The sequence below is a fragment of the Numida meleagris genome, chromosome 17 (genome assembly GCF_002078875.1).
Source record: "Numida meleagris isolate 19003 breed g44 Domestic line chromosome 17, NumMel1.0, whole genome shotgun sequence".
NCBI classification, from domain to species: domain Eukaryota; kingdom Metazoa; phylum Chordata; class Aves; order Galliformes; family Numididae; genus Numida; species Numida meleagris.
Genome location: NC_034425.1, coordinates 4,189,127 through 4,217,022, shown reverse-complemented (window position 1 = coordinate 4,217,022; position 27,896 = coordinate 4,189,127). Strand labels below are relative to the sequence as shown.

General features: G+C 46.4%; 2 protein-coding genes and 1 long non-coding RNA gene across 10 annotated transcripts in view; 2 read left to right on the top strand and 1 right to left on the bottom strand.

The window, feature by feature from the left end:
- SAP30BP (SAP30 binding protein) overlaps positions 1-19,262 on the top strand; it is a 30,050-nt gene extending 10,788 nt beyond the window's left edge. For both annotated transcript variants that reach the window (XM_021414846.1, XM_021414845.1), the window contains 8 exons: positions 5,558-5,600; positions 12,041-12,129; positions 14,579-14,670; positions 15,115-15,175; positions 15,638-15,689; positions 16,077-16,135; positions 17,353-17,437; positions 18,098-19,262. In XM_021414846.1, the coding sequence (XP_021270521.1) occupies positions 5,558-5,600; positions 12,041-12,129; positions 14,579-14,670; positions 15,115-15,175; positions 15,638-15,689; positions 16,077-16,135; positions 17,353-17,437; positions 18,098-18,279 (663 nt within the window). In that variant the 3' untranslated portion in view covers positions 18,280-19,262. The remainder of the gene's footprint in view (positions 1-5,557; positions 5,601-12,040; positions 12,130-14,578; positions 14,671-15,114; positions 15,176-15,637; positions 15,690-16,076; positions 16,136-17,352; positions 17,438-18,097) is intronic.
- On the bottom strand, positions 19,363-21,969 carry LOC110407299. The gene is made up of 2 exons (XR_002443851.1): positions 21,833-21,969; positions 19,363-20,389 (listed from the first exon to the last, which is right to left on the bottom strand). It is a non-coding gene; the product is annotated as an uncharacterized LOC110407299 (long non-coding RNA).
- Positions 21,815-27,896, top strand: part of ITGB4 (integrin subunit beta 4) — a 25,292-nt gene continuing 19,210 nt past the window's right edge. For 4 of the 7 annotated variants that reach the window (XR_002443850.1, XM_021414836.1, XM_021414835.1 and 1 more), the window contains exons 1-4: positions 24,364-24,395; positions 26,726-26,817; positions 26,944-27,026; positions 27,717-27,818. Coding sequence is in view for 6 of the 7 variants with exons in the window: in XM_021414836.1 (XP_021270511.1) it covers positions 24,379-24,395; positions 26,726-26,817; positions 26,944-27,026; positions 27,717-27,818 (294 nt within the window). In the remaining variant the exon portion in view is untranslated. Of the gene's footprint in view, positions 21,958-23,662; positions 24,300-24,361; positions 24,396-26,725; positions 26,818-26,943; positions 27,027-27,716; positions 27,819-27,896 lie in introns of those variants that run through there. The other 3 variants (XM_021414833.1, XM_021414832.1, XM_021414834.1) reach the window with 3 other exon arrangements.

Sequence of the window (27,896 nt, the reverse complement as noted above, 5' to 3'; positions counted from 1 at the left end):
TTGCCTGTGACAATAGTATCTTGAAATAGGTTTGTACAGACTGTGTATGTGCTTGACTGAAGATGAATATACCAGTCGATTCCTATGGGTGGCTTATTTCTAATCTGCTGTGCTGCTCTTGGTATCTAGACGATGGTCCCTGCAGTTTTTTCTTAGTTAAATTTCTTATCCTGTAGCGGGCAGTTTGCCCAGAGCTATGTATCGGGTTGGCAAACAGGATATGGCTGTAGGAAATGGGCTTGTTTCAGGCTTTCTCTTGGGATTCTCCTATCTCACAATACAAAAAAAAAAAAAAAAAAAAACAACAACAAAAAAAAAACAGCAAGGTGGGGAGGGGGAAATATAAGCGCTGTAATGCAGTGCCCTTGTTTTTCTCTTTGCCCAGACTGAAAAACTCTCTGCATTAATATCTTCACTTATCCACTGGCATGACAACAGTGGGACTGGCTTACACGTTCTGTGGGTGTCAGGCTGAATTGGTGTCAGATGTCTTTGTCTGTGTGCGGGTGGTTCGGTGCTGTAGTTGGGGAAGAAATTCTGCAATGCAGCAGCAGCAGCCTCTCTGGAAAAAGAATATGTTGTTGGGGGGTGACTGTGGAAGCTTTCTAACTGGAAGAGAGTGGAAAATGGAAGCTGCGGTGCTAAGTTGGCTGCAAGTCTGGGAAAGCAATTGAGTGGTGGCAAATCTGGCATTGAGGTCTCCATTTTTTATGACTCGTAACTTCAATCGATCACCTGTTTTTTCTGTCTGTCCTGCCTCCCTGCTCAACCATTTCTTGTAGTTTGAAGTACACCTGCACTAACAACCTGCAGAGGCAACTGCCTCTATGAGAAAGTGAAGGTTGGATTTGAACCCTTTGGCAACAGTTAGTGCCAACGGTTATGTCCAATGCGAGCTTTGTACTGGATTTATGGATCTTGTTTCAGGAAGGATTTAGCAAGCATTGTTGTAAGTCAGTTCATTCTTTCCATTAAATAAAGCTGGTCTGGGCAAGGCTTTCCAAACTTGAATTCATCAGTCTCAGATTCATATTGTTTTTGTTTCCTTCCGTTGATCTCTGTTCTATGCTGCAAGGACTGCGTTTGGTTGTTTTTCTTCTCCATGAAACCTGAGTAGAGGCTTTTTTTTTTTTTAATGTAACTGAATGGAGGTGCTGTGTTATTGAAAAGACAGTCCGTATCTCACCACAGTGAGATGAAGTCGTAAGCCAAAATGTGTTGCTCTCCTTCTGTGCAAATGCACGCCCACTTTCTGCTTGCTGTTCTTCCTTAACTGATTGTAAATCTTGAAAACCTAACTGTCAGACTGGGTTCCTATCGGCCAGGATCTTACAGGCAGCATTGTCTTGCCCAGGGCTTGCAGAAAGCATCTGTCTGGAGTAGAGATGGAAATTGAAAACCTTTTCCTGAATGAATACAGGAGTAGTGCTAGAGTAACTGTTTCCTGCCATCAGCGAGGTGGTATCTGAGGTGTGTGGAATCACTCTTAGATGCAGAGAAATTGTGAGTTATCTTGCTTATCCAGTCAGATGTTAAACTTTTTATTGCTTTTCCTTTAGCAGTTTATGCTCTTCAAAGGCTGCCATTTGTTTGTGTCTGGATCAGGGGAAAGGAATCAGTCTCCTGCTTGTCATGCTGTCCTGAAGTCCTCTCCCAACTTGGATCTGAACTTCTTCCCTTGGCTCACTCCAGTTGATCTGCTGGAGCGGGGCCATCTGCCTTCAGGCCCTTTAGCAGTTGATCTTGTGAAACCCAGGTTGCAAAATGAAATCAGCTTGCGGAATACGTGGAGAGCAAAATGCAGTACTGCTTTTTTTTATTTATATTAATCTGGCCATTCTTAGAGGTCACCATGCAATACTAGATGGGATAAAGAGGCTAGAGAAAACAAATGAGCAAGGAACACCTTTTTCTTCGTGGGTTTTGTATTTCAATGATGTTAGAGGTAATTTTCAGTATAACTGATGTGTCCAGGCTGACTTTGTGCAAGCTGTGAGAGCCTGGCTGCTAAAGTCAGCTCAGAGGTATTCCTGTTCAGCCTTCAGAGGTTGGATTTGTGAAAACTGTGCAGTATTGGAAGGGGCCCTCAGTGATCTCTTAACCTTGTTATTTTTTCAGTGATCAGGATCCAAATGGAATAGAGCCCATTAAGTAATATCTGGAGCTCTAGGATACTTGAGGGCTCTAATAGTTTTCGTATGCTGATTCTGATGGGGAGATTTGATGTATGCTTGGAACCACTCAGCTGTCTTCATACGAGATGCTGGTATATAGGACTGGGTGTTGAAGTAGCAATTTATAAAAAGATAACCTTGCCCTGAATGGATTTAGATCATTTCCCAAAGTCCATATATTCCAAATTTTCCATTGTTTAAAAGCCCTGGCATTGCTTTAGAAATCTCTTTTCTGTGTATAGCATACATCTTCCTTCTCATAACTAAAATGTAGTAACTGTGCAGTATTAATTGTATCTCAGTACTCCCATCTATTGATTTTTTTTTTTTAATCTCATTCAATCTCAATATTGGATTTGATCTGTGGATTTTTTTTTTAATGCTGTCTTTTCTGATCAATTCATTGTATTCAATATTTGTCCCAGACTTAAATTAGCCAAGGAGAGTGTAAGGAATCTTTCTGGGGGTGTTACTCAACCAAAGGCTTGACTGTTCTTAATTGCTGGATCTTCAGTAGATGCTGAGAGGTTTGAACAAGACTTCTCTTAAACCTCGTGTCTGCCAAGCTGTACGTCTTCAGTCAGGTTGTTGGTACTTGCCTTGCCATGGTGTTGGACAGTAAACCAAGCAAATGTGAGCAGACACTGTAGGATGAGTCGGTCACCCCTTTGTTTTTGGAAGGCATTTATGAGGCTTGAAAGCAGTCCGACTTAATGAAAAGCTGCGCTGATGTCTTCAGCTTGCTAATGATGGAGCAGTGGGTGTAACTCATCAGTAAGCAAAATTCATATCCTCTGGGCAGTGAGGTGTGGCTATAATGTTAGCGAACTTGTTTTCTTTTGTTTGATGTAGCTCTAGGGCTTCTAATGTCTTAGCTTTGACCTGAGGATGTATGGACTGGACTTGCTTGAGAGGCCATGGTGGAATGAGGGGAGGTGATGCGGCCAGATAAATACACAGCGGCAGTGTAAGAGGGCTGGCTTTAGTTGGCCTGTTGTACACTGAGTGGGCTCATGCTGTAGCTCGAAGATTAAAAGATATAAGTTAAAGAAAAACTTACTTCTAGTTAGAGGAAACGTACTGATCCCAGAAATTCAGGAGATGTGCTATTTAGACAAATCTCTTTCTAAAGTCAGATGAGTTAATGTGAGGTACATACCTGGGGAGGTGTTGGCCATCAAATGATCCCTCAGAATATTATTGCATGTTTCCTGCGTGCTTATGTGCTGCTCCTGAGACTTGAAAATGGGCTTCTAAAAACTTGAGGAATGCAGCAGATAGCCTTGTAACCCTGTTAACGGGCCACGTAAGAGGGCAGCCTTGTTGAGGGCACATTATGCATGTCTAATGCTCCTGAATTTGGCCGTGCCATTGGGTTGCTTAAGTAGGTGTTTGGCATGGACAGTCACTTTAGGGATTTTCCTCCTTGATGCACAGGGAACGGGTGGGCAGGAGGGCAATGGGAGGGTTAATGGAACAATAAGCACAGAGCTGGGTGAAGGTCAGGGATCAGGAGGAGCTCAGGGAAGCGGTCTGCTTCTTCCTCTTCCCCCTCAGTCTGCTTAAAACAAAAATTTGGAAAGTTGGCAAAATGTAATTCAGTTAAGGTTGGAACAGTAGCAGCCCTCCTTTCATCCCACCAGGTATTTGTTCACTGTTTCAAACCAAGGTGAGAAATATTTTTAAGTACATAGGCAGGAAGTTCTCCCCCTCAAGGAGACAGGGTGGCCTTGTGACCTAACGTTTGCTGCCTAATGGGTATTATGCCTGGACATAGAGCTACAGATATAAGGGAAGCTTATGAACCTTTCCAGTCTGCATGCAACGCTTCCATGCCAATTGAATTTGTCCTCGTAATCTGATAGTTACTGCGGAATCGTCTTCGTTTCCCTGGTGGTAAAGTGAGGCTCACCCCATTAACGCGGCGTCCGCGGGTCTGGGGAGGACACAGCTGAATTTCTATGCAGTGCTCCCACCAGAGAGCTCCTTCTCGTGGCACATCCTGCTTTGAAATGCCATGTTTCTTGTTTATCTTTTTCCCCTGCTGTTCTGAAGGCTCTGGGAGGAGAAGAGGTGTTGATGTGTTACATCGAGAGCATTGGCTAGAAGCTGTACTGGGATCCTGATGCCTTGCCAGCTGGCCAGCAAGGGGATGCGTGTTCCTTCGTGTCCTTTTCTTTTTTCTAAAATAACTTCAGCCTTTTATTGTTGTGATCCAAGTGTACTTATGGAGAAACAGTGCTTTTTTTCATGAATGACTATAAAAAAATGCCACACAGCAGCGAGTGACACACAAAGAATTTGTTTTTCTGCTCCACGAGGGCTTTGGTTTCTCTGGAAATTGGGGAGGTTTCACTGTGAATTTGACCCAGCCTGTTCCCAGATGCTGACCTTGCTCCTTTCTCCTCACCTTGTCCATCTCTCACCTGATTGGAAACGGAGTAAAGAGTGGGATTTAGAGCCTGGTTACCAAGCAGCAAGGAGACAGCATTTTGTCTGTGTCAGGTTGAATGAATAGCTTCTGTGTTCGGAGGCACTGAGGAATTTTGGAAACACAGTCCAGTGAGTCACAAAAAGTCTTTGGAAGGGAGGCAGGGGGAAGAGGGCAATGTTAGGATACAGCTGATATTGTTTCAGAAGCTTTGTGCTGAAGTGGTATTGCCTGTGGCTCCCTTTGGGCTTAACATAAGTACCGAAATATTTGGACATAAATCTCAGTGTGGTGAAAGCGTATTTACAAATGTCTTGTCCTGCATAACACTCCTGCTTAGCAGACTCTAGTACCAACATGTGCTGTGCTTCTGCAACTGAATCTGCCTTAACTTATATTAGTATAACTAGGGAAGGACTGATTGGCTGCGTTGGAGATCTCCAAACAGAGCCTTGCAAGTCAGTGGTTTGCCCTGGAGTTTCTGGATGAACAGATCAGCTGCATCACTCCTGGAAAGCAGCAGCCAAGACAGACTTGCCAGCAGAGCATTCTTCCCAAACGTGAATGCTCTGAAGCACTGATTCTTGGCCAGTGCTAAGGGCCAGCCACCAAAAATGAAGAATTTATGGCCTGATCTGTTTTGAGGAAAGCCTTCAGTTACGGTAGTTTTTGCAGAATTCAAAAGGAGCTGAGTGTTTGGGACTCAAAGGAACAAAGTCCCAATTCTTCATTAAATTTAGACTCTCGCTTTGAAAGGAAATGGCGCATCCTGTTAGGCTCTGACTTTCCACATTACAAACATTGCTCTATTATCTAATAAAATGCTTTTCATGCTTAATTGATATTCTTTGTCTCATAAGTAAGATGTAAGTTTCTAAACAAATGGACAGCGTAGCTTTTTAGATTGGAAGTATACTTTAACAAAAATCTCTTTCTGTCCCCTTTCTCCCAGGAATTCTCAGAACTGGAGAAAAGAGATCCTCAGGAGCTAGTTGGTAAGTTTGTTCTGACATATTTCATTTTATTTCAAGTTAGACCTTCTAGGTTCTCCCTTTTGTACGTATGGAGGAAAAAGAAAACCAACAGAAAGGCATCTCCACTCTGAACTGGCGATGCTGTAGTTTGAGTTGCTGCCTCCTGTGTTTTACCTGAGTGGAATTTTCCTAATGCAGTCGTCTTTTGGGAAAAGTACCATGCCTGAAAATATACTGCATGTCTCAGAGAGATGTAAAGGGTAGTGTTGGTGTTTTACCAGACGAGCCCAAAAACAATAAAGCTGTAGCTTTTTCTAGGTACCTTTGTGAGAGTTGGTATATAACCAGGAGTGAAGATGGATGTTTTGCTATGTGACTTCAAAATCTTCAGTGTAGAAATGTATAGATGTTGTGGCATACTGTGCTTGGTAATGGTTGCTGGAAATTATTTGTGACATCTCATTCATTACACCGTTATTAGATTTTGAAAAAATCCTTGCAAAAATCCAGTGCAATCAGCTTGAAATAGTAACCTCTGCTTGATCTCTGTGGGAATATAAAGTGCTGTTGTATTTTGTGTTGAAGCTCTCGCTGTCTGAGACTAACCCTTTCTTCCTAGGTTACGTGTACAGTTGTATGGTAGCATATGATAGCACCACAAAAAATCAGGACTTTAGAACTGATTTTGTTGTCCCTCAAGCCAGCTTTTCCAGGCTCAGCTGTGATATTTCAGCCATGCTGTGGTAAATGTAAAATAAGATATTGGGCAGTAAAAACTAAGATGCTAAGTTGTGACCCCTAAAGCAGTCATCACTCTGAATTTTTGCACTCAAGTCCATTTCAACTGGCCTGCCCAGACTTTGCACCGACCCAATACCTATATTGAAATGTCCTTTAGAGGGCAAAACTCCTTTAACCTGTTTTATCATAGGATGCCATAGACATCTTCTTCCAGACTGCTAATCTGCCATAAAACTAACATTAGAAACACAGATGAGACAACAGCATGTAGGGTAAAAAGTAAAGAGGAATATCTGAAAGCCATCTGCCCTTTATTCTCTGCTTTACATGTGAGTGAAGCTCTGTGCTTGTAAAGCAATGTAGTGGTAAGATCTTTCTTCATTCAAGTATAAGACTTGGATTACGGTTCTGTCAGTCTACTTTTTTTTTTTTCCCAGTGAGTGCTCCATTCAGGAGATGGGGAGACTAAATCTCATGTATCTCACAATAACCAAGGCTTGCATGCAGGTTTGAAAGCTGCACAGAGGTCACTCATTACAATGTCACATACTAATGGGGGACAGTATTGCTAAGTTACAGGCCTGGACTAAGGTTGTAATACATCTTTCATATCCTTTTCCAATTGTGGCATGCACAAAGCAGCATTTAGGCTAGCTTTGTGTAGAAACAACTTTGTGTAGGTTAGCATACTTGCTGTACTGCATTCTGTAGGTCCTTTGCATTAGTCCATATCTTATCTAGCTGAAAAGGAACTGTTGCACTAAGCCATTTGGTTAGTGTAATGCAAAAACCACACCCTCCCAGGAAGCTTGAGCTTTTAGAATTATTATGGTGGAATGGAAAAAGGTGCAAGATTTTCTGACGCAAAGCAAATAACTGCTTCAATCTGTGTATCTAAAATTTTGTTTAATATCAGTATGTGGAAGCCTAAGTCTCCCTCAGAAGTTTTTCAAAATAGCTTTTTCCATTAAAAGCTTGTGGTTTGCCCTTCTCAGGTAACCTGACGTTGTTATTCAGCGTCACCATCATTGAAGTCTATGGTTATGAAGCTGCTTAGGTACAGCGTAAATACAGGCTCCTGCCAAGAGTAATGTTTTGTTTTACGTCCACTGGACGCAGTGCTGAAGTTTGTGTGCTCTGAGCTTGTCTGGGAGGTAAATTCAACTGATCCACTTTCCTTGTTCTTCTTTTTTTTGCCCTGTGAGCTTCCCAGCTGGACCTCTTCCCTCATCTGCTTAGCACGTGCTACGTGAGCACTAAAGTTGGCGCAAAAAGCCAGCTGGGATGAGCGCTTGGGAAACTGCATGGTTGTCTTGTTTCATGCAGAATTAATGATTGTGTAGTCAAAGCCTGAAAGACAGGGAGGGGAGGTTTGGAGCAGTAACTGCCCTGTGGTTGAGAAGGAAGCATATATGAAATGTTTTTTAATAAATTTCTGCACCGATGCTGTCTTTTTTTTTTGGCAGCACTCTGAAGAGGACATGATGCTAACAGCATGTCTGCATTTGCTGTTTTCTGCAGCCTCGCAAAGCAATACTTCTATCGTGTTTCTTTTCCTTCTTGAATTTCTTTGCAGCATAATTGTTTCCCTTTTGGATTATAAGAAATATTCCCCCGACTCTTAGGATGTCTGAGCACAAAGTCAGTGTTCAGAGCAGCAGAAAATATGGCTGAGTTGCAGGTCTTTTTCTGCATTTCTCAGCCCACAGAGCAGAAAGGGAACTAGTGTCCTCCCATGGATGGGTGATTCACTGGTATGTTGTTGCCTCCACTTCTTCCCTGTGATTTGGCTGTTCTGGTGCCAGGAAATTAGAAACCCACACACCCTGGTTTATGCCAAGCAGACTTCATTAGAGTGCCAAAGAATGCAGTTTTAGAGACCAGGCACCAGTGGTTAGCGTTTTCTTTAGGGGAAAGCCATGCCCCTCTGATTGCCCTCTCCAGGTCTTTGCTTGTTTTTGTGTTGTTTTTTTTTTTCTTTGCATAGCGTGACCTTTATAGGCGACAGTCTGGCACCTGATACTGCCTGTAATCCCTTGTATGCTGCTTCTTAGGCAACCACAAGTGAACCTTGAAGGGGACAAGAGATTTCAGTCCTACCTGGGGAGCTGTGCTATTCAGAAAGCTGAAGCAAGATGCTTTACCAGACCTCAAGTGATCGACATCCCAGGGTGCCCAGGTCCAGCCAGCTGCTCCTACGCTCTCTATTCATTTGGCTTTCTCTGCTCTTTATGACTTCATGCTCATTTGTAGGAATCAAAGTTTGTTTGCTCTCTTGTCCCTGTCTCCGGCATAGCCTTTGGGCTGTGAGCAGTCATTCTGAAATTAACGGAGCGCACAGTATGGCACTATGGCACTTTCTTCCCTGCTGTGCAATATCTCTTTGTACTCTTGTTTATAGTGGGCAAATATCCCACCTATCTGAAGCTGACAATTAAATGAAAGCACTGTATCCATCTGCCTCCTCAGGACCTGGCAAGCGAATATCCTCCATTGTGTACTGAGATGCTGAATTTTTGCTAGGTGCTCGCTGATAGTTGGCTGTGCTATGGCCCTGTAGCCCAGGAGCAGCTGAACATCTCTCATCACTGTCTGCACTGACAACACAAAAAGCTACAAGCACCTGTTGCTTCTGCTGATAATTTTTTTTTTAACTTGTAGATCAGCTTATGGAAGGATGCATGAACTGAGCATGAGTAGTAGCCGTGTCCTTCTTCACAAGTAGGATGCTTTGAGTATCTGGCATGGTGCTACCTTGGCTCCTTATGTTCTTGAACCCCCAGCTGAGTCGTGGGACCTGTGTTTTACAACCTTAGTTCTTGCTAATGCTGTTTGCCTGTGCCGTGAGTCTGATTAGGGGAAGATATTTACTTACCATGAGCCAGAACTTGGGTGTGCCTGTAGAGATTAATCATGCCAACGGCCAACTTCCTGAGGTCCCCACATGGAGATCCTCTAGGCAATGAGCCAGCCATTGCACCAGTTGGAATCTGCAGCCAGTGTCACTGCCCCTGAGTCATGTAAAAGCAAAGCTTAGATGTGGGCTGAAATAACAGGATGCACAAAGCAGTTGGATGCATCCTGTGAGGACACACCTTGGCATTAGCTGTCCATCCGTGCTGTATAGCCAGTGGAAAGCAGTGCTTGGGACTTGGAAAACACAAGATCTCTTGCATGGGAGCCTGTGGATATGTGTACAAGTTCCAGGATCCTCTTGAATGACAATCCATGTTGCCCCTTCCTTTACAGAAGTGGCTTGGTAGGAAGTGGCTGTGGAGCTGGCCTTGCTGGTACCTGTTTGGAGAAGAAGTTGGAAGGCTGCTCAAGGGCATGAATTATTTGCGCTTCCTTACTGTATATAAGCCCGAAGGGGTGAAACTCATCTTTTGCTTCCTAGTGATGTGGCTTCCCAAACTGGCTGTGATGTGATGAAATAACTGAGTAATGCTGAATGTTCCTGTGCTCACGTCTGTGCTGGATTTGCCAGGTGGAACGTGGTGCACGTACAGTGGGAAAGCTGGAGCCAAAGGTGTCTTAATTCCTCTTCGTTATAAACTATTGAGATGCTTTCTCCCATCAGTATAATGCTGATAAATGATTGTTTTCACATGGCTCAAACAAAAGAGCAAATGAGCACTAAAACCTGGGAAGTTATGGGCAAAAATATGTTGTCTCAGTGAGAGCTCTTGTTATTCCTCGTGTTATTTCTGTTTCATGGGAGCTTTGAATTGATTGCTGAACGTGCTTCTTTACAGAGTTCTGGCCCTTTAGTTCCTAAGTTTGGGCCCACAATTCCCCTACCCATAAATGTGTTGCTTCTCTATGGCTTTTCTGGTTATCTGTGAAGATAAGGAGCCAGTGGGATCTCCAGTCCAGAGCTAGGCTTGATTTTTAGGTTATTTCTTTGCCTTACGAAGTCTGGCTTGTGGCCTTATTTTTTTTTTAATGTTCCTGCTGGTGTTGTGAATCCCTTAAGCCATTAATCAGCTTTCTCCTTTTCCGGAAAGCCTGGTGTGCTTTCTATTATGAACACCTCTGTCTGTTTGCTACTGTCTCTCAGGGTTCCTGAAATTCTAATTAAATTAGAGGCTATGCCATCCAACCAGGAACTGTAACTTGCAACAAATGTCTGCCTTGTTGTCACGGAGTTTCCCTGCCTTTCTGTAGGGGCTCTGGCAAGCTTCCTTCCTCCACAGAGGCAGCCTCTTAATAAATGCCAAAGGACGCTTTTTGTTCATTGCTAGCAACCGCTGAAGAATTTAACCCTCAACAACATCTTGATCAAATAGAATGAATGGTCGGCTGCCAGCTTTGCATCCCCAAAGGATGTCATCCTTAGCATCCTTTATAGTCTCTTACATTTTTGTAAAAGAACTAGAAACTGTAGTAGCACTGAACTTGTGTAATGTTGATTATCTGCGACCTCAGCTATCTGATGGTCTGTGCTGGAAGGCAGAAGTGTGTGCTGTGTTCAAATGCCAGTGTTTGCCCTTTGGGAATGTCTGGGCGTTAGTCAAAGGAGCTGGACTTGAGTGTGCTGGATTTTCAGTTCAAGCAGCTTTTATTCCAAAATACATAACTGGAGAGCCACAAATGTGAGAGACTTGCTCGATACAACTGCTGTGCTTGTGTCAGGTCTTTTTTTCCACTACAGACTGTGACTCCCTGTACTAATTATGGTAAAAATCAATCCCAGCAGCTTAAATGTGGCACAGTGTGGCTCTCAGACTTCAGCTAGAAAGCTGCCTGGGTTTCCTGTAACTGAGTGGGAAGGTGGCCAGTAAGAAAGGGAAATGTGACAGTTGCTGGTATTTTTGTAAACTAATCGTTACAGAGCAATCAGGTTCTGTAATGATGTATCCCAACACAAGCAGCTGTAGAAAGCTGGCACTCTGTGCTGGTCTGTCCTTGGTCCTGCAGAACTAGTTGATCTTTCTAGTAATAGTCTGACTCTGTAAGCTAAGATCAAAGTGCCCCTTCAGGAAATATTAACTTAAGGATGAAATGCAGTTTTTTGTGGTTAGCTTCTGACAGCCTCGGTGAGGGTTGTTTGCTTCTTGAACCGTTTTGCTTCATGTAGGAAGGTCTTGAAAGGAATAGGATCCAAACGGATAACGTCCCCAAAATGGCAATGAGTAAGGCTGCTTTACATTCACTCTGTGGTGCTCTACACACATGAGATGCTCCCAGAGAATCAGACTACCACAAGATTTATCTGAGCTGTTCAGAGCAGGACTTTGAAGTGCATATGGAAGACCTGGAGTAGTGGAGAGCTTGATATGTTGTGCTCAATGCAGGGTGATAGATGAATGTTCCATGAATGTCCTTCTGTTCCTCTGCAGATCCTTTGCCTTTGACGATCTTATCAACAATCCCAGCTGGAGTAGGGAGTATTCTTGCTTTTCCCAGATCTGCTTTGAGATAAAGAAAGACACCTTAGAATAAAGCTTCAAGCCTGAGTGTGACAAAACCACAGTGTAAGGTAGACACCGATAAAGCAAGCATCCTGTTATTCAGCCAGTGATTTAGCCTTAGGTTAGCTGCTTCCTGCTCAGTCCTTTGAAAATGCCACAAGTATTAGATAACATAATTCCAGTTGCCTTTACCCATTCTATTTCACTGTTCATCATACTAGCAAGGGCATGGAATGTTTTGGTGATCTGCATGGCTTAAAGTCCATTCCGTAGTACCAGAACTCATGCCTGGCTTGCTCTCTACAGCTTCTTTTTCAGAGAGAGTGCGGAACATGTCTCCAGATGAGATCAAAATCCCTCCTGAGCCTCCTGGCAGATGTTCTAACCACTTGCAGGTTGGTATATGTCCTCAAAAGCCTTGTGTTTCAGTAGGGAGGGGGATATTTGGGAACTCTGCTCAGTCGTTTTCCACAAGTCAGAAATCCAGCATTACAACTGAGTTTCTAACACAGTGAGTTTATGCACTATGTTGTTTTTTTAAAAAAATGTACAGGAATTCTGGCTTAGGAATCTCACATTAGCTTAAAGCTGTTTTCCACAGTCTGTGTAGGTCACTTATACTTTCAGATGGCTCTTGATCTCATCAGTGATACAGAAATAAAGTTTACTGTGAAGGCTGCTGTCCTCTGACTTCAGCAAATTCAGTTCTTAGGGAGAGAACAAATCATTGTTATTCTGCATGGATCTGAGAATCCCCTTACTGGAATAGTTGAGGCAGCATTGACTAGATTCCTTCTCCACCTACATGGCTCTGTGATAAGCATTCAGAGGGAATGCTGGTAACCTAGAGGCAGCGGAAGAAAACAGATGCACGTTTTCACTGGTTTACACCCAAATAATTGCGATAACCAACTTAATTGGTGTAAAACTCTGTCATGGTTTCCCTCCGTGAGAGCTTGAACTTTTACTTGTGACGTAAGACTATTCATCAGCTGGATGTTAATTAACAAAAAATGTTGCTAGGGACTTGATTCATACCAGTCTGAGACTTGCAGTGTTACTAACTGAACCTCTGACTCTGATTTTGGGGCAGAAATGGTAATGTCTGAGTATTCCCTGTATCCAGCTTGCACTATGCACAATGGAGTTGGTCTGAGCACTTGCTGATGACAGCCTTTGGTTTCCTGTGGTCTGAGCAAAATTCTGTAGTCTTCTCTATATGACAAAATCCCTTTCTAGGAAAGCATTAAGAGCACCTTCTGCTGTGTTTTCCTGTTCCCAACAGAGGGCAAATGAAAGCGCTGACTGCTGTTTTCTGCTATTCATTTGAGGTTTAAGTGCAGTTATTTGCCCAGTAAGAATACAAGTAAAGAATCACTTCTGGAATGCTCTATAAAGTAAGTTGCTAACATGGAATGGTGATTCAGAATGACTCACCAATCCAGATCACACTTTCTTCTGCACTCAGTATACCTGGGCGCACCCATTCGTCCTTGTATGCTGTAGGAGGATTCTATTGTTCTGACATCAATGAGTTAGTGTGTTAGATCTGAGGAATGAACAGACCTTGAGAGCACAGACAGACTAAAGCAGATTTTCTTCCCCTTTGACAGCAGTTTACAGTGTTAAATCAAAGGAGAGAACATGTCCTCTGTTAGAGGGTCAAACCACATCTTAGAGTGCTTTAAGCAAGGGATGGGATCGTTCTTCAGATTCAGAATGTTATAGGCTTTTACTGTTAATGTGTTCTTTTCTTCTGTTAGCTTTTCTTCTAATAAACTAGACCTTGAACTTGGTCAAAGGGAATATTCCTTGTTATGAAGGTGACCTGGTAGTTTCTCATCTGTGGACGTTATGAATGTGAACTGTGTTGCTATGTCCAAGGGAAGGACACAAAAGGGGACACCTATTCAGTCATTTCAATGCCCCATATTAGCCTCCTTTTTGCAGCTGATCTTCAAACTTATGGCATGTGCATTGCATGTGAAGACTGTGACTTCTTCATGCTAATTTTGTAAGGACCTGGTGAAAATTTATCTTGAGAAGCTCTCTTTTTTTAATGTTGGTTGAAATACTAGTTTTATAACAGTTCTCTTTTATTCAGCAGTTAGTAAACTCTTAGACAGCAGTCAGTTTTGTAGTTGAGTTGACTCCCTGTACAGAGGAAGACATTAAGCAGCTTATCTAGAAGCGACAAAGGAAAGCTGACTCACCTCTCCCATCTTGAAAGACTGAAGTCCTGGCTTATGACTTCAGTGAGATATTCTCAGGAAGGATTTAAAGTGCATTCCTAAGAGTGTTTGACTGCCAGCGTTCAGCACCAGCAGTACCTGCTGATCACACTGCGTCTGTAGGCACAGCAGAACTCGGCTCTGCTCATCTGTTTCTCAGTCATAAGCATGAGCCTTGACTTTTGCACAGCGTAGCCCAGCAGCTGGTCTTCAGGTACCCATCAGGGTCTGAAGAGAAGTGGAATGGCCTCTTTGTGTTGCGGGAGAACCTTTGTGGAATTCACCTGTCCCTCCTGGAACTAGTTTCTGCTGTCTCCTAAGGGGCAGGAGCGTGCACTAGTGCCTTGAATACAAACCTTTAATCAACGAAGCCTTCAGAAAGTGTAAAGACCAATTGCCTTACCCACGCAGACATGGGGAAGATGCTGTCAGACCTTAAAGCAGGAAGTTTCTGTGCTAACCAGACTGCTTGGCCTTAGGGTAGAGGTGGAATCCTTTCTGTGTGTGAGGAGGTCACTGGTTCGGTTGTCTTGTTTCCACATGTATGCTTTGATAGTCAGCTGGAACACTCACCCTTTCTGTATTGGCTCACCCTGTAATCTTGTTCCCTTAGGATAAGATTCAAAAGCTGTATGAGAGGAAGATAAAAGAGGGCATGGATATGAACTACATCATTCAAAGGAAAAAGGAATTCCGCAACCCCAGGTGAGCCACCATCTTTTCCTATGAGGCCAAAGCACCACATAGCAAAATCGAGGAATTCTCCTCTTTGTTGGAGCTGTAGCAAGAACAGGATCCTGAGCAATAAGTGTTATTGCTTAAAAAATGGAGAGACATAATTTGACTGTAACTGAAAGAGTAAAACTCTTCTTTGGTGCAATAACTAGATTAGCGTTTCAGTTAGGTTTTTAAGTATTGTACAGGCTCTGGATGAAATATTTTGGGAAGTGTCTGCTGTGGGAGCTGGGAGATTGACCTGAGGGAAGTGGGAAATGATGTGGTTCACAGCATGCTGCATCCACTGCACAGATTCTAATGTTACTCTTAGCGTGAAGAGGTGACAACTTCTTCTTACTAACAAAGCTGAAATAGTTCAGAGTGTGAGTGAGCTAGAAGTAAACTCTGTCCTTTTTTGTTTGTTTGTTTCAGCATCTATGAAAAGCTGATCCAGTTCTGTTCAATTGATGAACTTGGTACAAATTATCCAAAGGTGAGGTGCACTAATTTTACCTGTCAAGGTAGTGGCTGAAAGCTGATGTAGGGGTGTGAGCTCTTACACTTAGCTTTCCTTAGCCTGCTTGTTTAGAGGTCCTGCAAGGGATCTTTTGTCTGACCCTCTGTATTGAAGTGAGTATTTCCACGTGGTACTGAGCCTCAGCGCCTCCAACTTTGTTATAATGCCTCTGAATAAAAACTGCTGAAGTGTGTACTCCCGGGGGGAATGGAAGCTGAACAGCAGAAGAATGCATATCTTATCCCAACATCCTTTTGCTTTCAAAGCTGTTTATTCATTCACAACATAACACGGTCCTATAAAAGCTCTGATATACTCTTTGTGTCACTGGAATACGAGAAATCATCAGTAATTAATATCGTCAGTGAAAAGCAAAACATACATTTTTGAGGTGGGTTTTTTATATGTGACCTAATGTGACTTACTTTTCATCTTTAGGACATGTTTGATCCTCATGGCTGGTCAGAGGATTCATATTACGAGGCACTAGGTAATTCCAGGAAATCTCTCTTTTTCCTGTCCCAACTTAGCTCTCTGTGTTTTGTAGTTAATGAACTGCATTGCTGCCTTCACCTTTATAAATGAAAAGCATCACATGCTGCTTTTTAACTCTGTCATTCTGGTTGAATGTGCATGAATGTTGTTGCTGCTTCATCAGTCTGGGAAGCATTTAATTTAGTTCCGTAGTGTTTTCATCTAAAATCATTAATTTTGGGCAGTAATGCTTTTTTTTTTTTTTTTTTTTTAAAGAAAGCAGTAGGTAGTTTTATGGTAGTTTTTATAGTTGGAAATTTTTGATGGCTTATGAAGGGAAGCGTGTGAGACCGATAGCTCTTCGGTGTTTCTAGTGCTTCTTGTAACTTCTGTTCTTTCTCAGCAAAAGCTCAGAAGATTGAAATGGACAAACTGGAGAAGGCCAAGAAGGAGCGCACAAAGGTAGCTATTCAAAACCAAGAGAGGCTGAGATGCAGGGGTTTTGTTTGTTTCCCTGCTGAGTTTCATTTTGTTGCTTTGCTGTTTTTCATGAGCTACACTCCATGCTTCATTTTGCCTGGTTCTGTCTTTTCTTGCTGTACAGATTCCAAGCTGTACAGATGAATTTGTTTCCCCTTCCTTATAGGTCCATTTCTCTAGGCTGTTTATTCCACTGGCTTTGCTTTGTTCCTGTTTTGTCAGTATTTTTATACCAGAGCTCATAACATGGTATACAACAAGCCAGATGCAAACAAGATGTTCCCTAAAGAGCAGTCTTCTTCTTAATCTGTGACACTTTGCCTGGTGGCATAGTCTAGTACAGTTTAATTTCTTCATCATATCTCATTGTGAGACAGTATTGGCTTTCTGTTCTCTTTGATATTGCTGTCTTGCTACTAACATCCAGAAATGTTGGGCGTGTTTTTACTTTAAATGGGAATGCCTGGGCTTGTCACAAAACACGCATTCTCTTGTACCTCCTAAAAAGAACATGGGAGCTCTGGAAGATCTTATTCCTGTCCTGTAGTGTTGTTGTGTCTTAGCTAGCAGCTGGCATTAGAAAACTGAAATCTAACTGAAACTTAGAGACTGCCTTCTGAAATTGCAGAAGGTTCCTTTAATACTCAGTATCTGGAGGTGTTTTATTCTCGCAGCGCGTGCTGTATCTTGCTACCTTTTGTTTTTGGCACAGTAGCCCAGGTATCTGATTATGTCCTCGCCCATATCTGCAGTTTTGAAAATACAGGGTTGCATGCTGTTGTAGCTCTTGTTGCTAGGTTTCCTGCTATGATGCAGATGCAGTAAATCATGCAGGTAGGGACTTGTCCTGCAAGTTTTTTTAAAGGAAAAAGCACAGGAGTTCCTAACAGTATAAATACACATTTTAATACCAGGATCTGTCCTTTCTGAGTTGTATCGAACTCCTATGCTTATAACAGCTGGCAGACAGATTATCATATCAGATTTAAGAGCTGAGACTCAGGGAACCTTGATGATTATGGCTTCAGGATGTTTTGACCACATCTTTTTTTCGTGCGTGCCAGCCAGCTCTGAGGCTAGTGTCTCATGTGATGCTAAAGCTGAGAGAAGAAGAGAAAGAAGAGGAGAAAAAGCCCTACCTAAATTAACACTTCATTTTTATCTTCTCCCCTTTCCCCTGTTTGTCTCTCCCTTCCCAGATTGAATTTGTGACTGGCACTAAGAAGGGTACAACAACAAGTGCTGCATCTACGACAACCACGACAGCCAGTACTACGGTTGGAGGTAAAGACCAGTTGCATCCATACCTATTAAGCTGCAGTAATGCTGGGATTCATGCTTCCTGGGAACTCTGAGAGCTCCTTACTGATTGTATATATAGTACAAGCCAGTGTTTCTTCCAGTTGCTAATGGGCTAGCATTCCTCTAGTCCCTACATCCCATGGCTGTCCTTCTAGAGCGAAAGCCTAGGGACAGGTTTGTAGTGCAGAGGCTCATTGGGGTGTCAGGAAATCCTCTGATGTCTGTAGTTGTAGTGTTCTTGGGACTGGCGCATCTTTAGAGAACTGGAAAACTGAACAATTATTCTCTAGCCGACAGCCTGCCTTTTAAACTGGAAGCCTTTAGAACCTTAAAGACTGAGTGTGTCTTGTGCCCATACTGGAGCAACTGAAAAACGTGTGCTCTGTTAAAATTAAACATGCTTTGGGGCAAGGAGTGAACTGTCTCCCATTTGGCTGGAGTTCACATGTAGAGTTCGACTCCTGAGGTGTAAGGTTGTCTTTCCTCTTCAACACCTATAAGCAGTGCATGCTGAAATTAACGTGAGGGAAAGCTGTCTAGTTAAGCAGGGTATATTAAGAGTTGATGAGACAGACTATTAGGAAAGATTTAGTACAACTTTTAACACAATGCTAATCCTCGTTTCCTTGATGAAACTTGCAGATGCACAGAAGAGGAAGAGCAAATGGGACTCAGCCATCCCTGTAACAACAATAGCTCAGCCCACCATCCTCACCACTACTGCAACGCTGCCAGGTGTTGTCACAGTGACAACCAGTGCAAGTGGATCCAAAACTACAGTCATATCAGCTGTTGGCACCATCGTGAAAAAGGCAAAGCAGTGACCAGCAAGCTGGGCTTGGATTTTTGGACTGAACTGTCATTGAAAAACCATTGTTCTTGAAAGGGAGGAGTGGCTTTCACCTTTGGTAAAAGATGACAAGATTCTTTGAAACAGACCACAGCTCTCATTTGGAGGAATGGGGGCAGGAGCAGGCATGCCAGCTGTGCGCACACGAATGGACCTCTGCCGAAAATGCCTCTTTTCTTGCTTCAGGAAGAACCAGTCTCTGTGTTGTGCTGGAGGAAGATGAGATATTGTATTTGTTATATTACTGCATTAGGTTCTTATCCTCCTTGCAGGTCTGGTTTAATGGTCTTTTTTTTTTTATTTAAAAACAGAAAACAAACAAGCAGTGAGGGAATGTCAGTATTATCCTTGTTTATTCCAGCTCATCCTCAAAGGCTGTTGCTTGTGATATGCACCTCCCTCGAACAGCTCAGTTTCAAGGGATGTAAAGCAGAGACTGTTGGTCAGTGTCCATCTTCAAATGTGTAGCAGAGGCTTGAAGCTCAGTCTACGTCTATGGATGTAGATGGATTGTTTGTTATAATACTGACATCTGTACCTGTGTGCATATCTGTGTATATCTTGGTGATTACATGTGTAATAGCTGAAATATTGAGGTAACTGGACTGAAGCTGTCACGTTACCATCATTCAAGGGTAGTGATTTCTATGCAGAAGCTGTAGAGGTTTGATTTGTTAATTCATTTTCAAAGACCTGTGCAGAAAGCTTTCATTCTCATGGAATGAGATTGGGGTCAGAGGAGAGCACCTGATCCTGGCTGTGATGTTGTCTTTGTACTAGGTAGTGACGTGCCCTGAAGTGCACACATGGCAGTTACTGCTTGCTCCAATGTTGTGAAAAAGTATTTTCAGTTACAAAATTTTATTGTATAAATCTTCTTACTTGTGTTGCAAAAAAAAAAAAAATTATTATAAATATTGAAAGTCTTTAAAAAAAAAAACAAACCACACAGCGTCATTCACATGTCTGCAGTTGTACTTTTGGTTACAGAGAACACGAGGCAGATGTGCTGTGCTTCCATGGGAGATGGGTGCCATGAAGCTTTGCCTTGTTACTGATTATTTTTTTTTTAATATCAGACACCAGAGGAAAAGACAAAAGGTGTTAGAAGGACTTGGATTGGAAATGGTTTGATCATAGAAGGAGCTCCTGAAGTCATTGGTGACTCAGCTGTTCCGAATGGTAACTTTTCAAACCTGTCCCAGCATCTTATGCTTCTTCAAGAGTTTCCCTCTGGCTTCTGGGGTTTTCCCCAGAAATCTTCATCTGTGGAGGTCAGTCACCTGGAACAGAGCTCAGCAGCACATGAGGCAGTTTGCTCACGTTTTTGAGGTAGGTGGAATAGATAATTCACTTTGAAGTCCTGCTGCACAGCGTGTGGGTGAAGGTACAACAGGCTCAAATGAAAAAAGAGAGAGGCAACAGCTGCTGCAGCTTTTTGGTCCATAGATTAACGACCAACGGGGCACCAGGAGGATCGGTGCAATCAGTTCAATCCTGGGAGCGGGGAGTGGGAGGTGTCTGGGCTGCTGGAACAACAAACATTCCTCTAATGAACGTCCTTAATATGTATGCTGTGAGCAAGTCTGGCCAAAGCTGAGTGGAAATTAAACATCTCCCTGGGCTGTGTGCCAATACACAGCAGTGCCGCCTGGTAGCGATGTGCCAGCCCGTCCTGTGCACCCCATTCCTGCTCCCTGTCCAATAACCCGTGGTAAATGCAGAGTGGGAGAGTTTGAGACTGCGTTCACTAAACCAAATTTACAGATCAAGCCTAAGCACTGCCAGCTTCATGGGAAAGATGCTGACTGTATAATCACTGGCCATCCTCTGCCCGATGTCCTACAGGTCCTGGGACCAGGAAGGGTCACAAAGAAAAGAAAACCATGCTGATAAAACCTTTTTTTAGCTGCTTACAATACCATGGTGGGGAATTCGTTCCTGATTTTTTGTTTTCTTTTCCTTTTTGCTTATGTTCAGTTTCTCACTTTCATTAATGGCTTGGAAAGATTATGTTCCATGTAAGTAATAACTGAATCCGACTGAACGCAGCAGCAGTTGTTCTCGATTGTAACCTGGTGTAACTGTGCGAGATGAAATAGCTTGATTACAAGGAACCATTAATTATACACGCAGTTAAACATGTCAGTGCTTGTATCTCTGCATGCTGCACCATATCAGGAAAAGAAAGTAACATGGGAAACTGTAATTATTATTTTTTTTTTTGAAAGCTGCTACGAGAACGCAGCTGAACATGAACCAAGGGGCTGCATTTGCTGGAGGAGAAAGAGCATGACAGAAGAAGTGCCATCAGCTGTGATTGGAGCTGGGCTGCAGCCTGCTGCTTGCAAATGCCCCCTGAGTGTCTGGGGGGATGAATTATTTAACTACAAAAGCTACTGAGCGTTGTTTAAGTGCAAGTATCTTATTCATATCACACACCCCAACACCCCACCCTTCCTCTTTCCATGCCCCCCCGCCTTCTTGCTCTGCAGTATCCACAGTCATTCCAAACCTTTGGGTTTCTTTGAGTGCTTTATGAGCACAGCTGCTCCTGGCACAGAATGACAACGTCCAGGCAGAAAACTCATCAGTGGGGCTTGGTCATATTCCTGAATTGATTAAGGAAAACTCTCCCTAAGAAGCTCTTTGGGCTGAGGCAGGCTGAGCAGAGGTGGCAGTGGAGCTCCTGGAGCAGCAGCTTTTTTGCTCCTGGAGTAGCAGGCTCTGCAGCTCATTCTCCTCATGGAGTGCTGTCTGCAGTAGAGAAAGCTGCCCCAAAACAGGAATGATTTGGGTTTTTTTCCCCCCTCTCTCCAAAAAGCCAAAATAGGGATGCCGTAACAAGCTTGCAGCCAGAACAATGGGTTGTTGCTCTTGTTTATCTTGTGTGCTGCTATTGGAAGCAATGCACAGATACACAGTGCAGATGGAGGAAAAAGCCTCTGCACTGCTTCTGAGAGCAGGGCATGCAGGTTGGCAGCTGTGGCCGTTCAGAGAAGGGGGGGAGCTTCAGGTGCTCACAAGTGATGCCCTGATGGGAAGTATTCTTTCCTGGCTGTGAGAGCCGCTGCCTTGGCTCCTGAAACAGGAGGATCAATTGGTTTGCTTTCAGAAATCTGCTGGATTGTGGTCACGCTGAGGGCTGTGTGAGCCCTGCAGGTCTGCAGAGGGCTGAAGGGGACCACGTTCCTCAGCTGAACGCCGTGTTCTGGTCCATCTGCAATGCCAGGGTGCAGCTGCCTCCCGGCCCTGCTGAAGTCATCCTTGGCAGCTCGGCTCTACCTTCCTTACCCTTCTGAAGCCTTATTCTCCCACCCCCGTGCCCCAAGGTGTTGGTTTTCTTTCCTACTTGCTTGTTGTGATTTAAGGAGGCACCCTCCTTTGATGCTGTTGCGGGGAGGGATTTGTGTGTCAGGGATTTGCTTGCTTTCTGTGCCTCACCATCCAAAGGAGCAGGTGGGGAGGGACAGCCCTCGCCAGCCCCGCCTCGACCTGAAAGGTGAGCACCTGGAGCTATGTTTTACCTGGATTGCTGCTCTGCTGTCTGTTTGAAGAGGCTGAGGCTCCATAGAAGACACTCTTTGCCAAGGCTTGGCTGACCACCACCTGCACCAGCTCCGTTCCAACTCTTCATCCTTGCGGGGGAGAGGTGAAAGCAAACCCAAAGTCTCCTTGTCCTCTTGCTGAGCGCTTACACCGGCACGCTTAGGGACCGCTGCTGCAGAATAGTTTCCTGTCTCTCAGCCTTGCAGTGCACAACTGCTCCTCCCAATGTTTATATCCAGCTTCCTTTCTTTTGTTCTAAGTGAGAGCCACGCACACTGGTGCCTTCCAATATTTGGCCTTTGTTTATGTGGAAGCACTCTCCGGCTGGGGCTGGGCTCGTGCCTTTGGTTGCCAGCAACCATTGAAGCAGTGGGATTTCACAAGGAAAGGTTTTGCCTTTTCACTCAGGAGGCGTCTGTCTGTCTGTCTGTCTGTCCGTCCTCTGTATGATGTGGCGTTAGGCAGCAGCCAAACAATGGCCCTGCTTTGCAGGGTGCTGGTACACGGTGAGTTTGCTCGTGCTTGTGTCTTCTCCTCTCCGTGCAGCTGTTGCATCGTTGGAAAGTGGCACATGGTGACTGCCCCTCCTCTGCCACTTGGTGCCAATGGTTCCTTGCAAGTCTCACCCAGCCAACAAAACCAGGAGAAAAGGAGAACTTTCCCAAATCTTTTCAACATATCAATGTATTCTTGATCTTTGGCTGCTGGGTGAGGTGCCTGTTTGGCTCTGGAAGGTCCCGTTATCATAGAACCATCCACAGAAACATCCAGCTCTGGGTAGGGTTAGGTCTCCACCTCTGCATGGATGCTACCATTGTCGCAGGCTGAAGTTTTGTCCTGGATCCTTTATTGCTGTTTTCCTTGTGTGCTGGTGCCCCGCTTACCTCTTGTGTGCTGGGGACGGAGGGGTGTTTGTTCAGCAGAGATTTCCCTTCGTGCATGCACTGAGGGCATGGAGCATCCATGGCAAAAATATAGATGCACGTGCTTATACTGAACAAGAGAACATGGGAGGACTTCATCCTTTACCTTTAATTACCTAGATAATTATATTAAGCCTAATTTAGTGCCATAAATCATATAGGCATTAATAATGCTATTAAGCATTCCTTAGATTTATGCCAGATAGTCCACAGGATATTGCCAGTGCAGCAAATGGTGGAGCTCGGTGATCAGGAAAAACACCTCTTTCTTTTAGCAGAGCGTGTGCAGGACTCAAAATGAGAACTGCCGTGCATCGGATGGAGCTGCCCCTTGGTGCACTGTGATAGAGGGACAGAGGGAAGAGGCTCTGTGGAAGCGGGCAGGGATGGGACACCCCCCGCCCTCGGGGCCACCCGTGCCAGTGCTTTGCTGCCTTCAGCATAAAAACCTTCTTCCTTACAGCCAAGTGACAGTGCCCTGGGGCTGCCGGTGTCTGCAGGTGAGAGCAGGGACACCTCATGGAGGTAACACCCATCTGCTCTCTGCCATAGCGCGAGTGTCGAGAGCCACGCTGCATTCAAAATTGGTAGCAGTTAAAAACAAAGCAGACAACACCCATACCCTGAGTTTTCAGATTCCTCCTTTGAATCTGAGCGATGACCTCTCCAAAAGTGCAAAGAAAACACCCAGGTTGCCAAACGGAGCGCTCCGAAATGGGAAATACCGGAGTTCAAGTGCCTGTGCCATCCCCAGTTTCCCCTGTTTCCCGTTTGCCGTGATTTCTGACGGAGCAGACACATCCTGGCTTAACCCATTTACTCAAGCTCCGTTCTTTCTCACAGCAGAAGGAATCGCGCTGCTGGGTGGACCGAGGCTCTAACGCCCAACCTCTGCCCTTGCTCGGGGGGGGGGGGAGGGGAAGGGACGAGCCCTGTGCCCCCACCAATTAAAACAACTGGTGGCAAACGCAGCCCCTACCCAGGGCCGGCTCCCTGCCCGCTGTCGGCTCGGCCCTTTTCCTTCGGGATGGGGACGCGTTGCACGGGGGGAGGCAGCGCGGCGGCTGCGGGGCTGTGCCTGCCCGTACAGGTGCGCGCGGCGCGGAGGAATGCCAGCCACTGAGTCACGGCCCCCTCCCACCCGGCCGGCATAAAGCCCGGCCTCACCTGGGCACGGGGCTCGGCTCGGCTCGGCTCGCACCTTCGCTGCCCTGCGCGGGCACCGCGGGATGGAGGAGCGGGGAGAACGAGGTCAATTTTGGGGCATGTGAACCCCGCGGGACGGACGCCGGCGTTTCACCGGAAAGAGAAAAGGGGACAGAAAAATAGAGAGGAGGGAATAAAAAGCAAGGGGAAAAAAAAAAAAAAAAAGAAAAGGAAGAAAAGGCCCGGAGCGGAGCCGGTGGCAGCGGAGCAGCGCGTTCCCCGCTGCCGTCGGAGGAATCCCTTGGCTCGCTGTGCGGGTGCTGCAATTCGGGTCGCGGCGGAAGGTTTGGCCGCTGTCAGCACCGGCGCTAATGAGGTTTGTGGAATTAATTCATCCGCGCTCCGTGGCGTTGGGTTTGTTTTTAATCGCGCGGCGCTGATTGACTCGGGGGCGGATGAAGGTGCGGGGCAGGTGGGCTCAGCTGCGCGCGTTTCCCCTTCTCCTCTCGTTACAGCTGCGTGCTTTCTGCTGCCTGTTTGCTGCAAGCTGCGCCGCTCGTGCTGGCAGTTCTGCTGTGCAATGCGCTTTTCTTTTCCAAAGTTATTTGGTGGAACAAAGCTGCCCGGGGGGGGGGGCAATGCTTGTGCCATCGGGACAGCGCGGAGCCTGCAGCACGGCCGCAGCTTTTGAAAACGGCTCCTTATGGGTTTCAAAGGTTACAGGAGGAAAGTCCTCCTGGGGAGGCACAACCGAGAGCTCACGGAGGTTATTTTGCAGAGGAGGTCGCTGGCTGCAGACCCTGTGAAGTGCGGGTCAGGTTTGCGGTGCATTTTTGGGGTCCGTCCTGACGGTTCCCAAGTTTTGTGAGGTCTCTGCGTGTGCCCGCCCGGGCACTGGGTGCTCTTCCAGCTGCCTCCCACCACCGTCCCCTGCTCTGTCCCATGGGTCCCGCTGCACCCCAGGGGGTTCTGTGACTACAGAGTGGGATCGGGCTGTGCTGGGGCCCTTGTCACCATGTCCCCAACCCCATGGGTTGCTTTGATGTTGGCCTGGATCGCTGCAGACTCCAAGGTCCCAAGGAACAGAGGACAGAGGTGGCTCGGGATTGCGGTCGGGAGGAGGATGGGATGTTTGGGTGCTTGGGCACCCTGAGGCTGCTGTCCATGAAGGAGGAGTGAGCCAACAGCCCCGTCCCCACGGTGCTGCACTGATGGTGTTACATAGGTCCGAATGCAGCGGATGGCTGCTGTGCCCATCCCAACCTCAAAGCTGTGCAGATGAAGGCGTACAAAGGGGGTATGTGTGGAGTTTGGGATATTGGGTTCCCATTCCTCAGTCCCCTTCCCCATCTGGCCCAGGGCAATGCCCGGCTGCAGCTTTATTCTTCCCAGCACCAAGCTGATGGGGGGGACATGGGGGCAGGTTCTGCTGCCCCAGCTTGTCCCCATGCTGTCCCTCCAGTGGTTCCTTTGGAGGAGGTCCTCTTTGCTCAGATGGGAGTGATGCAGCCTGGGGGTTCCCAGGTGCTTTCCAGAGCCACGTGTTGGCTGTGCCAGGGCAGAGATGGGGCTGGGGGCAGAGGAAGAAGAGCAGGAGGAGATATGGTCGGGGAGGGGGTTGGGTGCTTTTGTGCCATGGGGATCAGCTCCGCTTTGTCCTCTAATTCTTCACAGTTGAGCAGATTTCTTATTTATTGTCATGAAAACCCAGCCAAAGCACGGCAGCTTTTCCAAAGCAAGTCCCTGTTCATGGCAGGGGAGTTGGAAGGGACCTCTGAAGGTCGTCTAGCCCAACTCAAAGGATTCTATGCTGTTATGGCCACTACCACGCTTTTCCTGTGAGCACGGATGTGCTGCCAACGCGGGGTGGGACCGGCCTTGCCAAACACTTCAAAGCTGGCGGCGCGCGGGGCACCAGGATGTCAACACCGAGCTGCGTTTTATGGCTGCTTATCTCAGCTCTCGAAAGGACGGAGCTGCGTCGCTGCACCCAAGGGCCAGGGAGTGCCGTGGTGACTCTGCTGGGCTCGTGGGTAGGAGAGGAGCTGGGTCTGCGCCATAGGGCTGAGCTGAGCTCCAGCCCCTGGGACAGGAGAATTCTGTTTTCTGTATTTCTGCAACGGGGCTGTTGCTGTGTACCCAGCTACTGTGTGAGCACCCAGAAGGAGAAATCGCAGCTCTGGTGCTGTGTTGGAATCCTTGCTGCCACGACTTCTGCACATGCACAGCTTCGTGCATTCAGTACATTTCTGTGGGCTCCACTGGGACCTGTGCAAGGGACCCCAGTGCTCTCTGAACCACGCAGCCTCTTGACAGCTCCGGGCAGCCCAGGGCTCCGGGTCTGGCATTTCCCAAGGCCTCACCCTCTGTTTGTTGTTCAGCCATCCTGGAAACTCTTACTGCAGTAGGAAATAGCGGGAGGGACGGCTCTGTGTTTTGCTTTGGAGGGGGGGGGGGAAGGGGTGCAGGTGGCTGTTTTGCTCTCTCCCAGGATAAAGCAGGGCTGGACCCAGTCACTGCTGCTCTCATGTGCGGAGGACGCTGGTCTCTGTCCAGCAGTGGGTCGGCAATGGGGTGGCAGTGGGGTGGCAGCCACCCTGCCCCAGCACAGGGGACTTTGATTCTCTTGCATGGACCTGCATGGAGCACGGGCTGCTCTTGGTTCTGATGTTGTGCCCTGCCCTTATCGGAGCAGGGATTGTGTCCATGCTCCAGCTCTCCTGGGCACTCTGCTGTCCCCCTTTGGGATGCTCCCCCTGCCAGCCCTGGCTCCTCCACCGCTCAGCGTCCCGTGTGTTGCAGGAGGAAGAGGATGGCCGCGCTGCCAAGGCCTTGTGCAGGGCTGCTGCTGCTGGCCCTGCTCTGCGCCACCACTCTTGGCCAACGGAGCAAAAGTGAGTGCAGCCTTCCTCCGCCTGCCCGCAGCAAAACCTCTGACTCCCTGGGAATGGGGTCGGCCTTTGCACCTCTCACCCTTATTTATTTTCTGCATTCCTTGTGCTGCAATCTTCTCCCGCCAGATAACCGCTGCGTGCAGAGCCGGGCGAAGAGCTGCACCGAGTGCATCCGCGTGGCCAAGGAGTGTTCCTTCTGCACCGAGGAGGTGAGGGCAGGTGGGGCCGTGGGGCTCCGATCCCCGCTGCTTCCACACAATGCACCCCTCCACCGGGAAATCCAGGGGAGGATCCTGAGAGCAGAGTCAGCCTCTGGCTCTAGACCCAAAGTTCTGAGATGTGGATCTCCCTTAGCTCAGACACTGAAAAAAGGGGGGCAGGGAAGGTTCAGGGCAAACTTCCAAAATACAGGAATTTATCAGCAAATGCCCTTTGGCCAGAGCTGAAATGCTTTGTGGGAAGGATTGCCCATGGGATGGAGGGAGAGTTGTGTCCCAGGGCAGCCCAGGTGCTCCCATTCCCCAGGGAGACACTGGATCTTCTGGACAACACTTGTCCCCATTTCTCTGCCCTACAAGGGCTCACCAAACCCAACTGACTCACCCAGCACCCCAATTTCTTCCCAAACACTATGCCCTCCCTGCAGGGAGGATTGAATCATAGAATCACAGGATGGTTGGAGTTGGAAGGGACCCTCAAGGCCATCTGGTGCCAGCCCTGCACTGAGCAGGGACACCCACGGCTCCATCAGTGCTCAGAGCCCAGCCCTGACCTTGGCTGTCTGCAGGGACAAAGCACCACCACCTCTCTGGGCAGCCTGTGCCACTGCCTCACAACTTTTTTTTTTTTATTTTTTTGATTATTTTGGTGCTCTTAACACTGCTCTTGTAATGATGCAGAGCTTTGAGGAGCCGCGCTGCGACCTGCGGGAGAACCTGCTGCGCTATGGCTGCGGGGAGGCCGGCATCGTCTTCACGAGGGGCGAGATGCACACGCAGAAGGTGGGCACTGCAGGGACCCCCCCATCCCCAGATGTCTGGGGAGGCACCCACACATGAGCATGGGGGAACTGCTGCTCC